Source organism: Lissotriton vulgaris, chromosome 2_1 (genome assembly GCF_964263255.1).
Source record: "Lissotriton vulgaris chromosome 2_1, aLisVul1.2, whole genome shotgun sequence".
In the NCBI taxonomy this organism is placed as follows: Eukaryota; Metazoa; Chordata; class Amphibia; order Caudata; family Salamandridae; genus Lissotriton; species Lissotriton vulgaris.
In genome coordinates, this window is record NC_141687.1 from 110,719,400 (window position 1) to 110,732,846 (window position 13,447).

General features: G+C 43.9%; 1 protein-coding gene across 1 annotated transcript in view; it reads right to left on the minus strand.

The window, feature by feature from the left end:
• PITPNM3 (PITPNM family member 3) overlaps window positions 1–13,447 on the minus strand; it is a 1,845,859-nt gene that overhangs the window by 1,012,325 nt on the left and 820,087 nt on the right. Inside the window, exon 3 of the mRNA XM_086954539.1 lies at window positions 3,036–3,143. Coding sequence (XP_086810665.1) covers window positions 3,036–3,143 — 108 coding nt within the window. The remainder of the gene's footprint in view (window positions 1–3,035; window positions 3,144–13,447) is intronic.

Below are 13,447 nucleotides of genomic sequence, written 5' to 3' on the forward strand. Positions count from 1 at the left end.
AGACGGGCAGGCATTTTATACTATCAATCTTTATGTCTCAAACTCAGATGAACGTCATTTCCTGCAAAATTTAAAAGTTAAGATGAACATGATCACACACAATTCATTGATTCAGTTAGGAGTAAACATCAATTGATTGCACTTTAGACAGATCACCTAAAACCAAACAGGATTTAAATTCCTGCTGGTGACCAGAGAGGAGACAAAAACAGGAGTAATGTCATCATCATGTCCTGCTCTACACACTTCCTTACCACTACATGCTCCTTCTTAGCTTCTCGGACAGCAGTTGTGGCTGAATGCCCATCCAGTTTGACTCTCTCAACCCTCATCAACCATCATCCTCATACATCACATCCTCAAGGTGTGACCAGCATCACCAGTAGGGTCTAGAAATGTCTGTAATCTCTTCTACTTCACTTACTTCATCCCCATCCTCCTGACCCTACGTCCGTACTCCATGGCAAGATGGACAATTTAAGGCCATAATGTCTCGTCAGCCATCCTGATGATCTGACTGCTCCTCAAAACCTTTTTACAAAAATATAGATTCAGCTGTTTACCGCCTTACTTTCCACAACATCATCAATTAACAGCTCTGGAGTATTATTCTTTTAGCTACCAACTGGTCCCCCCTTTTGCTCTCAACCAACTCTTCCCAACTCAGATTACACATCTCCACCTCCCACCGTTTTGAACACACTCAGCAACCCAAACCTCCAGAATGGACTTTGTTGAATTCTTTATCTACCAAGTTTGAGAATCAAGCAATACTTAGCCCTTATTAAAACTTTGTCTAATCAATACCACCTCAGTCGTGAAGCACTATCATCATGATCACTAGCATCTGTCACATAGTTGGCCTCACTGAGACAATGTTTCAATCATAAAGTAAGTAGCCACTGCACTATCAAATCTAACAGCTTATTCACCGCTACAATGATTTACTACCCCTAGAATACAACACACATTTCTTGGATGAATCCTTGAAACGGCGCCCCACCTGCAGGCCAAAGCTAGCAGAGATATGCTCATGGAAGACTTCTTATGGTGGATTACTAGTTGAGACTCAAACCTGCAATGGACCTCTTCAAAAACAAGCAAGCCCCAAGACTCAATCAAGTGCCGAGCGGGCTTACGCACAATGACAAATACACAGTGAATCATTTAATCACACAAAATCTTAAAACCATTAATGTACAAAGGCAACTGCAGATGTGATTCCATCAAATGTGGCAGTCAAATGCATCATATGGAACAAAAATAACCAGGTTGCTCTCAAAGCTCTGTAGGGGCCAATATCAAACCAGCCTGCGTAGATCTTCACTGGCGAAGGAAGGTCCTCTCCACTGTCACAAAACCAAATGGGCGTTAGGCTCAGCGTATGTGCAGGCCCGGCACTAAGCTGCAACCTTCAGTCAGAGTTGGAAATTTGAATGAATTAGACTTTCAAGAGGCTGAAACGCAGAGACAGGTCCCTGAGAGTAAAAGACCCTGGATTGTGGAACATCTCTAACCCTTAACTTCAGTTTATAAACCAATCGTAAGGAGTCCAGCAAACTCCTAAAAACCAAGCTTTGTAGTTGGGTTTGCAATTGAACTAGAAGGAGGATGGCAAGCGAAGAATGCCAGGCTTGGGTTCCCGCTTTTTCCCGTTGGAGTCTGACCTACTGATTCTTCTGATTTAAGTGGGACCTGTTTGTCATCACCGTTAACACTCTGCAGCACCTGAAAGGAGGAATCACAGTTTGGAGAAGTGTGGCTCAATGGTTAGAGCAGCAGACCCTGATGCAGAGGTCTGGCCCGGGACCAGGGTTCAATTCCCGCCTCGGCGGGTCTTGGGCTCAATTTCCTCGGACGTGATAATTCTCGCCTCGGTGCCTATTCCAATCATGGAGTCCCACTCTGCAACTCTGGGCAATAGCTTGATTAATCTCCACAACGGCCCCAACAGCGCTGAGATGCCTGGCTTCACCGTGGGGTGCCCAGGAGTGGACATTTCACAGGGAAAAGCCAGGAAGGGTTCCACAGCGGTATACAGCGCCAGGGAATCCCGGTTGGGATACAAGTGCGCTTTATAAGTACAAATTAATTTTATTTCATTTCATAGTTAATAAAACCTATCAATCAATAAATAAACAAACAAACACCTCCGATCTACATTTCAGCTCCCTTCTTTGTCTGGGTACATCACAGTTCCATAAACCTTCATGCTGCACCCTGGCTTCAACAGAGGTGCACCTCACCCAGTTGTCACCCTAGATGCCTTGTAACAGAAAACATGTCAGATGCTTCGCTAACATGTGAAATGCATATACTGCCTTTCACAGGGCTCACTTTGAAGGGGTTAAGGCTTGCTTGGCGAGTTTTGGCTGGAAAGTAATCCCAGGATCATGGACAGGCTAATTGTAATGAAGTGTTGGCCAAGGTTTCATTCTCCATGTCCACTAGTAGGCGGGATACACTCACCATACAGCAGGAACCTCAAAGAAGAAGTAAGGGCATTTCTGCCAAGCCCTCAGGACCAGCCAGTACTGTGCAGGCATTGCTTGATTGACATCTAGGCTGTTTCAGATTTAAACCCACAACATCCCAGCAATCATCTGCTGTGGTTAAACCAGACAGCATCAATTCTTGTAAATCAAATAGCAAAGAACCCCAGGTAAAAAAAAGTCTAGTGTAAGGAGATGACGGGGAGAGGAGGCCTACTGGGGCCCTCCATGTCATGATGGTTGGAGCCAGGATTTTCCTGAGTACATATGAACACATTTCTCCCAAGAGAGTAGACAAATAATGCAGATGTTTGCCACAAACAATAATGTGAAGAGTTTTCAACTAACCCCCAAAACGTTTCTCTTAAAACACATTTTGCTCTCACTCTACTACCTTAATTTTACTATCACTTTACTTCCTCTAGCTGACTTGGGAATTAATAGACACTGAATGCAAGCAATGGATGCTGATAATGTACCAGTCCTGACCGGTCAGGTTCTCAATACTTCAGTAAAGTTTGGTTTGGGGCCGGGGCCCATTACCTTGACTGTCTTCCAGCTTCCCAATGGTTTCAATCTGTTCCACCAGGTCATTGGAGTTCCACTGGCTCATGCCAATGAGGATGGCACTTTTCCCTTCCACCACTTCTTCTGAAACAAAGACACAAAAGTGACTTCTTAACTCAGCTCCAAGAAACCTGATGATGTACGCGCGCTTCAGAAATGTGATATGACATAACAACAGTAAAAAAGACGGAAAGAAATGACACCAAATTTAGCCAAAAATTAGAAATAGAATTTTATTCAAAAAGTGTGCTTTTTGTTATTTGGTGTAAATCCATTTATACATTTTTTAAAAATAAGCATATAAAGAATGAATGAAAGAGTTTAAAAAAAGTACGTATACCTGGACCATTTCCAGATATGTTCTGATTGCCGAATTTAGAGAAGACTAGTCAATCCTGATTTTCTGGCCATAACATGAACAACAGTTTGTTGTGTGGCAACCATTAGAGGATTTAAGGACTTGGTCATTATTGAAACTCGTTGCATTGAAAAATACGTTTTAAGGGTCACAAAGGGAGCACCTATAAAAAGTGATAACAGATTTTAGTAGCAATATACAAAATTTGTTGGTGCGGTTATACTTATTTTAGAAATTCTGGGTGATATTTGTAGTAAATAAAGAAGTATGCGGTAGTAGGTTCAAGGTTTATTCAATACAGCCCCACAGGGAGCTGGCTTCAGTTGGGCTCAGGGGAGAATCCTTACAGTTGGGAACAGGGGCAGAGGAGAGGTGACATTGGAACGTTGGGAGAGCCAATGGGAGGGGGTGTACACAAAAGGATGCTCTCGCGCAGGAGAGTGAAGGCAGTTGTTGTCATGCGCTGGCAGAAGCGCGTGCCAAGAATACATGTAGATTACAACACATCTTCCTCTCTTATATGTTAAACAATTATTCACAAACAAAGTCATCGAAACGTTTGGGTCTGTTGATAGTTCTGCCAAACCTTCCTATGGGACACTGGTGATCTGATGCGACCTCTGTGTCTGAATGGGGATCGCTAATGGTCCTACCAAACCTTCCCCTGAGGTGCTGACCGTCACATCCCATCCTCGTCGCCACTTGTAGTAAGTGAAGAAGTACGTGGTAGTAGGTTCAAGGTTTATTCAATACAGCCCCACAGGGAGCTGGCTTCAGTTGGGCTCAGGGGAGAATCCTTACAGTTGGGAACAGGGGCAGAGGAGAGGTGACATTGGAACGTTGGGAGAGCCAATGGGAAGGGGTGTAAACAAAAGGATGCTCTCGCGCAGGAGAGTGAAGGCAGTTGTTGTCATGCGCTGGCAGAAACGCGTGCCAAGAATACATGTAGATTACAACAATATTTTCCTGTGAAAAATGCTGACCCTCTGCTGGGATTTGATGAACCATGTTTGAGATAAAACTAGATTTTCTCATGATTTTCTCATAGAGGTTATGGAAAGTGCTCTAAAAGCTAAAATAAATGCACATTTTCTATAAGTTCACAACATTTTCCTCAGCCATGGGAGAATAAAGTCTGATATACTGAGTAAAACATTTACTTTCTACACCATTAGTTGATTCCCCAGTGTTCTACTGTAGCTTCATCATAGCACAGCTAATGTGCTAACAATATGCATTTATGACAGACATGTGGCACACCTGACCCCATTGTGATGGATGCAAACCTGTAAATTGAAAGCATTTCCCTTAGAAACCAACACATTCAGGGTGTTCATTTTATTATAGAAATCATGGATTGTGCTCTAGAAAGTTAAATGAGGACAAATATTCTATAACTACGTTTCTCATTAATGTGAAAATAAAATAAAATTCTGGCATTCTGAGTGACACCAGCAGCAGCCTGTCAATTGATATCCCAATGTTCTGCCACGGATTAACCTCAGCGTTCTAATGAAAATGGAGCGCTGACATTCTCTATTTGTGCCAAAAATGTGACACACCTTAAAGCAACCTTGAGAGAAACAAAGCTGTAAAACTGAATGCATTTCATGCAGTAAAGGAACAAAGGGGCATATTACCAAGGGGGGGGGGCGATAGGCAATTATCACCGATTTAGCGGCCGTTTTCGGCCGCAAAGCGGCGATAATTCAATCGCCCTATTAGCAAGCTGTCACTAACTGATGTTAGCGACAGCTTTTAGGCGATAGCGAGCGGTTTGGGGCCCGCTTTGCATGTCAGCGATGTTTATAGCTAAAGACATGCAAAGTGTGCGTACCCAACCAGTTAGCGACTGAAAGCAGTCGCTAACGTCGCTATCGCCTATTAGCAAGGGAGGCGTAGCGTTGGAAATATTTGCGCTAAGCGTGAATATCTCGAAATACTAACACCTGTCCAATCCAGTTCTTAGCCATGTAATCCAAAGGGAGGTGGATAACATGGCTAAGAGCATTTCGTCGCTAATGCTTGAATATCTCTGTATTCTTAGCGATATTCACGCATTTCGCCTCTTTCGCTGGATATTTTAGCACAATGGAGAAAAACGTTGCTAATAGCATGTTTTCTCTGCTAACATATTCAGCGATAGACAGCGATAAAAAAATCGTCGCTAAGCCAATTTAGTGATAAATATCGCTACTTGTTGGTAATATGCCCCAAAGTGAGGAGTTTATTTTTGTCATAAAAATGATGGTTAGTGCTCTTGTAAGGAAAAATGAGGACACATTTTCTGTGAGTTATTAAATATTTTCCTGTCCTCATTTATTCAGTAAACTTTTCTAATGAGCAGAGTCGTGAAATGTACGTCCAACATCATCAACAGTCTTGCAATTAACTCTCTTGTAACCAACAGCAGCATTGAATGAAAAGCGAGTGCTAACATTCTGTATTCAAGACTAAAGTAAGATACTCAGCTGCCATTTCGTTGGATTAGAAGCTGCGGAATTTACAGCTTTTCCTGAGGAGCAGACTGAAGTAAATGAGCTTTGAGATATTAATGTAAGTATAAAACCAGTGGATTAAAATATGGCTTTGTCATTTAGGATGTCATGAGTGATGTAATATGTGAGGTCATAAGCAGTGCATGGTGGGGGAGCAAGGTATACTTAGCAATCTAAACCATAACTGGACGATTTCTTTTTTTTTTTAACATAAGGCTGTGTCCCATTCTAACACCTACCTATAATATTACTGTAACCATTTAAAAAAAATGAACATCTATATAAGTGGGAAAGTCAGTTCATAGTTTTCATTAAAAAACATCTCCTGCTCACCTTAGATCTTGGCAAGAACTTTATTGTATTTCTTATAGTCAATGAAACTACATCTGAGGCTAGAGATGAGCTGTGATCAGTGGAAACCTGCATCCTACAGAGGGTAGAGGCTTTGTAACCATACACCAAATCATTGTATGAACAGTCCATGGTAAGAGCTTCTCATGCAGTGGGATGCGGCGGCGTGGCCAGATCCACGTAAGAAGCATGTGGTTCATGGGGTGTCTGATAGGTCTTTTTCAACAGGTGGAACAGGCTAACAATTAAATTGTCTGGTTATTCTCAGGTCTGTTGAACAACGATATTCTTTAGTAAACATCAATTGTTTCCTGCCTTTGGAAGAAACCTCCTTATAAATGTCTGGATCACAATTATAAAAATCTCCTTGAAGAACCTCACACCAAGGGCACAATGTGCCAGTGCTGGGCCTTTACAAGTCATTGGCTCAGGTAAGTTAGTTCAATTAAAGCAACTGATGAGAACTAGGACTACAATTCCCAGAGTGCACTGTGCTGGTAAATAAAAATTCAAGACTGGAGCACAATGTGCTTGGGAACAAAAGTCACCTTTTAATGACTATGGGCCGGATTCACAGAACTAACTTAAGACAAAATCCTAAACTTACTACTTTTGGTATTTACAGAAGTTAGGATTTTGTCTTAAGTTTGTCTTAGGACAGACTTAAGACAGACTTAGCCTCATAGCTGCTATGGAATTTCCAACTCCAGTGCTGGACGTTCCATTGCGCAGGTGCAGTTCGAACGTTCAACGGCCGACGGCAGCACTCCCGAGGTAGTGGTGCCGTCGGCCGGTAAACGTGCGCAGCACCTAAAGGGTTAGGACAGAATCCTAACTTAAGTCTGTCTTAAGTTTGTCTTCAGTCTTTCTAAAGACAAAATCCTAACTTCTGTTATAACAAAAGTAGTAAGTTTAGGATTCTGTCTTAAGTTAGTTCTGTCAATCGGTCCCTAAGTTTGTGCAATGAACATGAAGATCCGCACCTTCAATGTTTGATTAATCTAAAGCATCAGATAATTAAGGCGTTTCTGAAGTCAATGGAGGACACAAGGGCCCATCTAAATGGCTTCAAAATAACAAGAAGAAACAAACACCTACACATGTCTAGGCGTAGGTAGACTATACCTAGTAATGTTGACAGTGACCAGGGTTACCATCTCACCATATGACTCAGCGTAATTAGGACACAATTGTTATGTTCTGTTATATTACATGCATTTGTAGAGTGCTGCTACTCCCCCATAAGGGTAATCAGGCGCTGAGTAGGGCAGGCCTTAGGGGGGAGGAGTGCTGCGCCCTCTTTCAACAATCTTGGTCTCATGTGGTTGATAAAACAAAAGCAAAACTACAAGTCCCAGAATGCAGTGAGGCGGTTCATCAAAGCCTTGGACTGAAAAGGTACTGCCCTCATGGCATGAAGTCGTATAATGGCTTCAACACTGAATTCAGTGCAGTTCTATGGATTGCAAAAATCTACACCAGTTGATATTGTGAGAACTGGGCCTGTAGCGTGCCTCGGTTTACTGCTGACCAAACACCATTGTAATTACAATGGCATCTTATTCATAATAGAGTAGTTTACTCTTATGTGCTTTATTGAATACTGTTACATAGGTATGGCGCAGTGGCTAATTTGTAAAAAGGTGCCAATCCTCTCGTCAGGAGGCAGCTACGACCAGCCCATTTCTCCTGTTAGCGCTGCCTAACACAGGATCAACTATTAACAATGAAACCCTAAAAGCAGGGAGAGGATGTGGCCTAATGGCCAGAGCTGCCAAATTTGGAGCAGGGGAACCTGGTTCTAATCTGGCATCTGCTCAACGTTCTGTGATTCTGGGCGAATCACTTAATCTTCCTGTGCCTTCCAAAAATGAATGTGTCCTTAACTGGTGCTCAAGTGCTGGTGTGGATGATTAAGTGGCGGTGCTGAGCACCGGAAACCACTGGCTAAAATTAAGCACTGGTATGGAGAGCAGACTAAAGTGCCCTCTCTCAACACATTTGTGCCCAAATGATTGTGCTGTAATAGTGTCAACAATATACGCATTGGTTACTTATTTGTGCCCAAGCTAACTCCACTCCCAAGAGAAACATTGTAAATGTAATTTGCGGTGAGGAAAGTTTTGGAAGAGGAGGTTAGCTCTGTTTGTAATGAGAGGAAAGATCACAGCTGTAATCTGAGTCTAAGGTGTAATGTCTTCTGAAACTGCTGGTGCCATAAAATGCACGGAAACAGATACAATGAATTACAAAGAAACATGAAAAGTACGATTCAGGTGTAGTGATGTAATGACATTCAATAGTCCATAGGTAATGAGATGTTAAGTGTCCGAGTGCACTAGAAGGCAGGGTTTTAGATGTGTAAGAAGCAACTTTACAAGAACAGGATAGTGTTTGTAATGAAAGGCAAGGCCGAATTGTAATGAGGTGCAACCGAGGTGTAAAGAAATGAACAATAGTTACTTACCTGTAATCTGTGGTTCTCCAGTATTGGTGTCTTTCATAGATTCACATGCCTGAATCATTCCCCGTCGTCGGAGTGGGAGTCCCACGGTATATAAAAAAGCAGTAATATGCCATTTGTACATAGCAAATAACAGTTATACCTAACCAGGAAGTAAAGTAGCCCCAGCTACAGTGTAGAAAACTTCCACATTAGTGACTATCCAAGTCATTATGTATAGACCAAACTGCAGCCAATCAGGCCACAGCTCCCACCAGACTGCTCTCCCCAGAGACCCAGGCTCTCAGATTTTGTAGCACCGGAGTGTACCTGAGTATACATATAAATAAATATCCATAGCCTGAGTGAGACTCTGAGGGGAGGTGGGCGGGTGCATGTGAATCTATGAAAGACACCAATACTGGAGAACCACAGATTACAGGTAAGTAACTATGGTTCTTCTCCAGTATTAGGGGTGTCTTTCATAGATTCACATGCCTGAATCAGAGTAGTTAGCAGTAATACAATACACCGCTCTTGGACGCCAAGCTACACAGTTTTCATGCATGAACATAATGTAATGCAATAACATATTAAAGTGTCAAAAGAGCAAGAGGAGGTGGGAGAGATTATCAGAGGCTCACCTTATTGAAAAAGATTACGCAGGACTGCTCTTCCCACCGAGGCATCTGTATCACTTGAAGAATCCAGACAGTAATGCCTCGTGAATGTGTGCCTGCTGGACCATGTTGCAGCTCTGCAGATCTGCAGGAGAGGCACACCAGCAAACAGCGCAGTCGAAGAAGAGACTGCTCTCGTAGAATGAGCTCTAGGTAAGGTCTGTAAGGGCTTACCTGCTTGCAAATGGCAGAGCCCTATAGTTGACGAGACCCACCTAGCAATAGTCTGTTTTGTCACTGCACAGCCTTGTCTCGGTCTGCCATGCGCTACAAACAGCTGATCCGTCTTCCTGATGGCGGCTGTCCTTGAGAGATAAAACTTAAGACATCTCTTGATATCTAAAGAGTGTAAGGTCCACTCAGCTGGCGACTGCGGATTCGGAAAAAATGTCTTAATTATCACTGGTTCATTCAAATGAAAATCCGATGGTACCTTGGGCATGTACTTCGGGTTGGTGCGCAGTATGACAGAGTCATTTGTGAACTGCAAGAAAGGTGGTTTGGTCGTGAATGCCTGCATGTCACTAACCCTCCTGGCTGATGTTAATGCCAGCAGTAATGCGACTTTCCAAGTGATGAACTTCAGATCAACTTTATGGATCGGCTCAAAGGGATGGCGCATGAGCTGAGCCAGTACTTTATTCAAATGCCATGATGGAGGTGGCCGACGTATTGGAGGAAACATACGAAATAAACCCTTAAAGAATTGTTGGATTATTCTTGAGGAATATAGAGAATTCGTACCATCTTGACGATATCGGGATATAGCCGCTAGAAACACCTTAAGTGTTGAGTGCACCAAACCTGCTTCAGCCAATTTCAAAAAGAAGGGTAAGATCTCCTCTGGTTCAGCATACATGGGATGTAAATTCATAGTTTGGCATCAAACACAAAAACGCTTCCATTTAAGCTTGTAAGTTTTGTTCGTTGAAGGTGCTCTAGCATTGGCTAGGACTTCTTGACAGTCCTGTGGGATGTTTAAATGTGCAAACTCATGGTGTTGAGGAGCCAAGCCGATAATTTCAGAGAATGAGGGTCCGGATGATACACTCTGCCTTCTTGAATTGTCAGAAGATTCGGAATTTGAGGCAGTTGGACTGGTTCGCGTTCTGAGAGAAGAAGAAGCTGTGTGAACCAATATTGGCGTGGCCACCGTGGAGCAATCAAAATTATTCGACACGGTTGTCTTTTCATTTTCTTGATGACCTTTGGAAGCAATGGGATTGGTGGGAAGGCGTAGGCAAATATCCTCTCCCAATTCATTGACAGCGCATCCCCGCAAGATTCTCTGTGGGGAATCCAACTCGCAAACTGTGGACATTTCTTGTTCTGATATGTTGCGAATAGGTCTAGATCGGGGTGACCCCATCTCTGGAAGATCCGATCCAGCGCTGGTTGATGCAATTCCCATTCGTGAGTGCTGCTCTTGGATCTGCTCAGGGTGTCTGCTAGCACATTGGCTACCCCTGGGACGTGCACCGCTGACAAGTTGATGTTGTGATCCAGAACCCAATTCCAGATCTCTTGAGCCTGCTTGGACAACCGGGCTGATCTTGTGCCCCCCTGCTTGTTCAGGTAATGCATGCTCGTTGTGTTGTCTGTTCGAATCAACACTGTTGAGCCTTCTAGCAGTGCTTGAAAAGACTTCATGGCGAGGAAAATGGCCCTTAATTCCAATAAATTGATGTGCCATGTCTTTTGCTGTTTGTCCCATTTGCCACTGATCGTCATCCCTTGAAGGTGAGCGCCCCAACCTTCTAGCGAGGCATCCGTGGTCACGATGAATCTGGGGACTTCTGCGAGGAAAGCACAACCCACTTGTAGGTTGTGTTCTTGGTTCCACCACAGGATTGCGTTCTTCATTCGAGGCGTTAAGGTGATGATATCCTCGAAGGAACCTGATATCTGCAGCCATTGACGACCGAGTTCCTCCTGCAAGGGTCTCATTCTCAGACGACAGTTTGGAGTGAGAGGGATGCACGATGAGATCATCCCTAGGAAAGATTTGAATTTTCGAACAGAAACGCACTCTTTTCTGAGGAGTGCAGTCTCCATCCTTTGAATCTTTTCCTGTCTTTCGCTTGATTTGAAGACCTGAGCGAGGTTGGAATCCAGCGTTGCTCCTAGGAAAGACTTCCTTTGTGAGGGTTCCAGATCTGATTTCTCGTAATTCACTGAAAACCCTAGGCTGTGGAGCAAGCAAAGGCATTTCTGGACATGGTTGCTTGTTGTGGCGTAGGAATTGGCCTTGATAAGGCAGTCGTCCAGATATGGGTATATCTGAATACCCTGTAATCTCAAGTGGGCTGCTACAGGTGCCAACATCTTTGTGAATACCCTCGGGGCTGAACGTAGTCCAAACGGAAGCACCCTGAACTGGAAGTCCCTGCCAGCCACTCTGAACCTTAGGAACTTCCTGTGCCTGGGGAAAATGGGTACGTGGAAGTAAGCGTCCTGAAGGTCGAGTGTTGCCATGTGGTCCCCTTCTGTCAGAAACTGGAGGATCTCTTGGAGTGTTAACATTCTGAACGTTAACTTTTTGATGTATTTGTTGAGGGCACGCAGATCGAGGATGGGGCGCCATTCCCCCGGTTTCTTGCGTATCAAGAAAAAATAAGAGTAAAAACCTTTCCCTCTCTGATGTTGAGGTACTCTCTCGAATGCCCCTTTTCGAATCATTGTATTGATTTGGATGAACAGCTCCTTGAGATGTGCTGGGGGCGGTCCTTTTGGGGGCGAATTTGGTGGGGTTTTTACAAATTCTAATATGTGGCCCTTGGAAACCACATCCAGGACCCATCTGTCTGTGGTAATTTCTGACCATTTTGAGTAATGTAGGGATATTCTTCCTCCAATTTGTGACTGGCTGGGACGAAGTGGTGGCAGGCTGCGTTCCTCACTTCTTTGCAGTGTAGTCTCTGCCCCGATAAGTTGTTTTTCCTCGGGGCTGTGAATAATTGTTTCGCCTTTGGCCGTAAGATTGTTGCCTATATGGCTGGAATCTCTGGTTACTTTGGGTATTCGTATATGAACGTTGCTGGTAATATCCTCCTCTATTTGTGAAGTTACCTCTTACTCTTGCACCACGAAAGGAAGATTTCCGGTACTGTAGAGTACCCAACGATCGTGCAGTTTCTGTATCTTTCTTGATGGCTTGTAAAGCCTCATCCACATGCGAGCCGAATAGGTACTCGCCATCATAAGCCATATTCAACACCTTGGCTTGCACCTCCTGCCTGAAGGATGTAGATTTCAACCATCCCTCTCTTCTAAGGACTGCAGCTCCTGCCAACTGCCTGAATCCTGTAGCTGCTACGTCTACTGCAGCATCGATGATTTCCGACGAAGCACACTCTCCTTCCTGCAGAATTTTAGTGGCTTCGGTCCGGCCGGTTCAGGCAGTTTCTGAATGTAAGGCGATATGTCTGACCACATCTGCCTATCATACCTGCCGAGAATTGCCAGCGAATTAGCAGCCCTAACTGTGGTCGCTGCAATGGTCGATACCTTCTTCCCAATGGTATCGAGTCGCCTCCCATCTCTGTCAGTAGGAGTGGAGATTTGAGATGACGGGTTCTTTGCTCTCTTTTGAGCTGCTTGCGCAATGACTGACTCCGTCTTGGCCTGACCAATCAGGCAGGCAGGCGAAGAAGTAGGTGCCCTGTACTTTTTATCAACTCGCTGTAAAACCGCTGGTAAAGAGTTTGGTGTGGCCATGATCTTCAGAACTTCTTTCCAAATAAAGTCTATAATGGGAATAGACCAACTTTGCCTCTGCGACAAACTTTTAAAATCGTACAGGAAGCATTCGTCCTGTTTAGTCTCCATAGTAATGAGAAATCTTTTAGTTGCTTTGTCCATAATCCTATGGAAATTCGCAATATCCACCGGTGGTGACTCAGCTTTTGGTTGTTCATCTGGAGAAGGTGTGTCGGCTTGATAATCTTCATACCCCGACGAATCCGTATTATCTAATTCCCCTTCCTCATGGGTTTCTTCATCACTATTCTCACCCTCCGTTTGGTGGTAGGACACCAGTGTTGATGGTCGGGCATGTT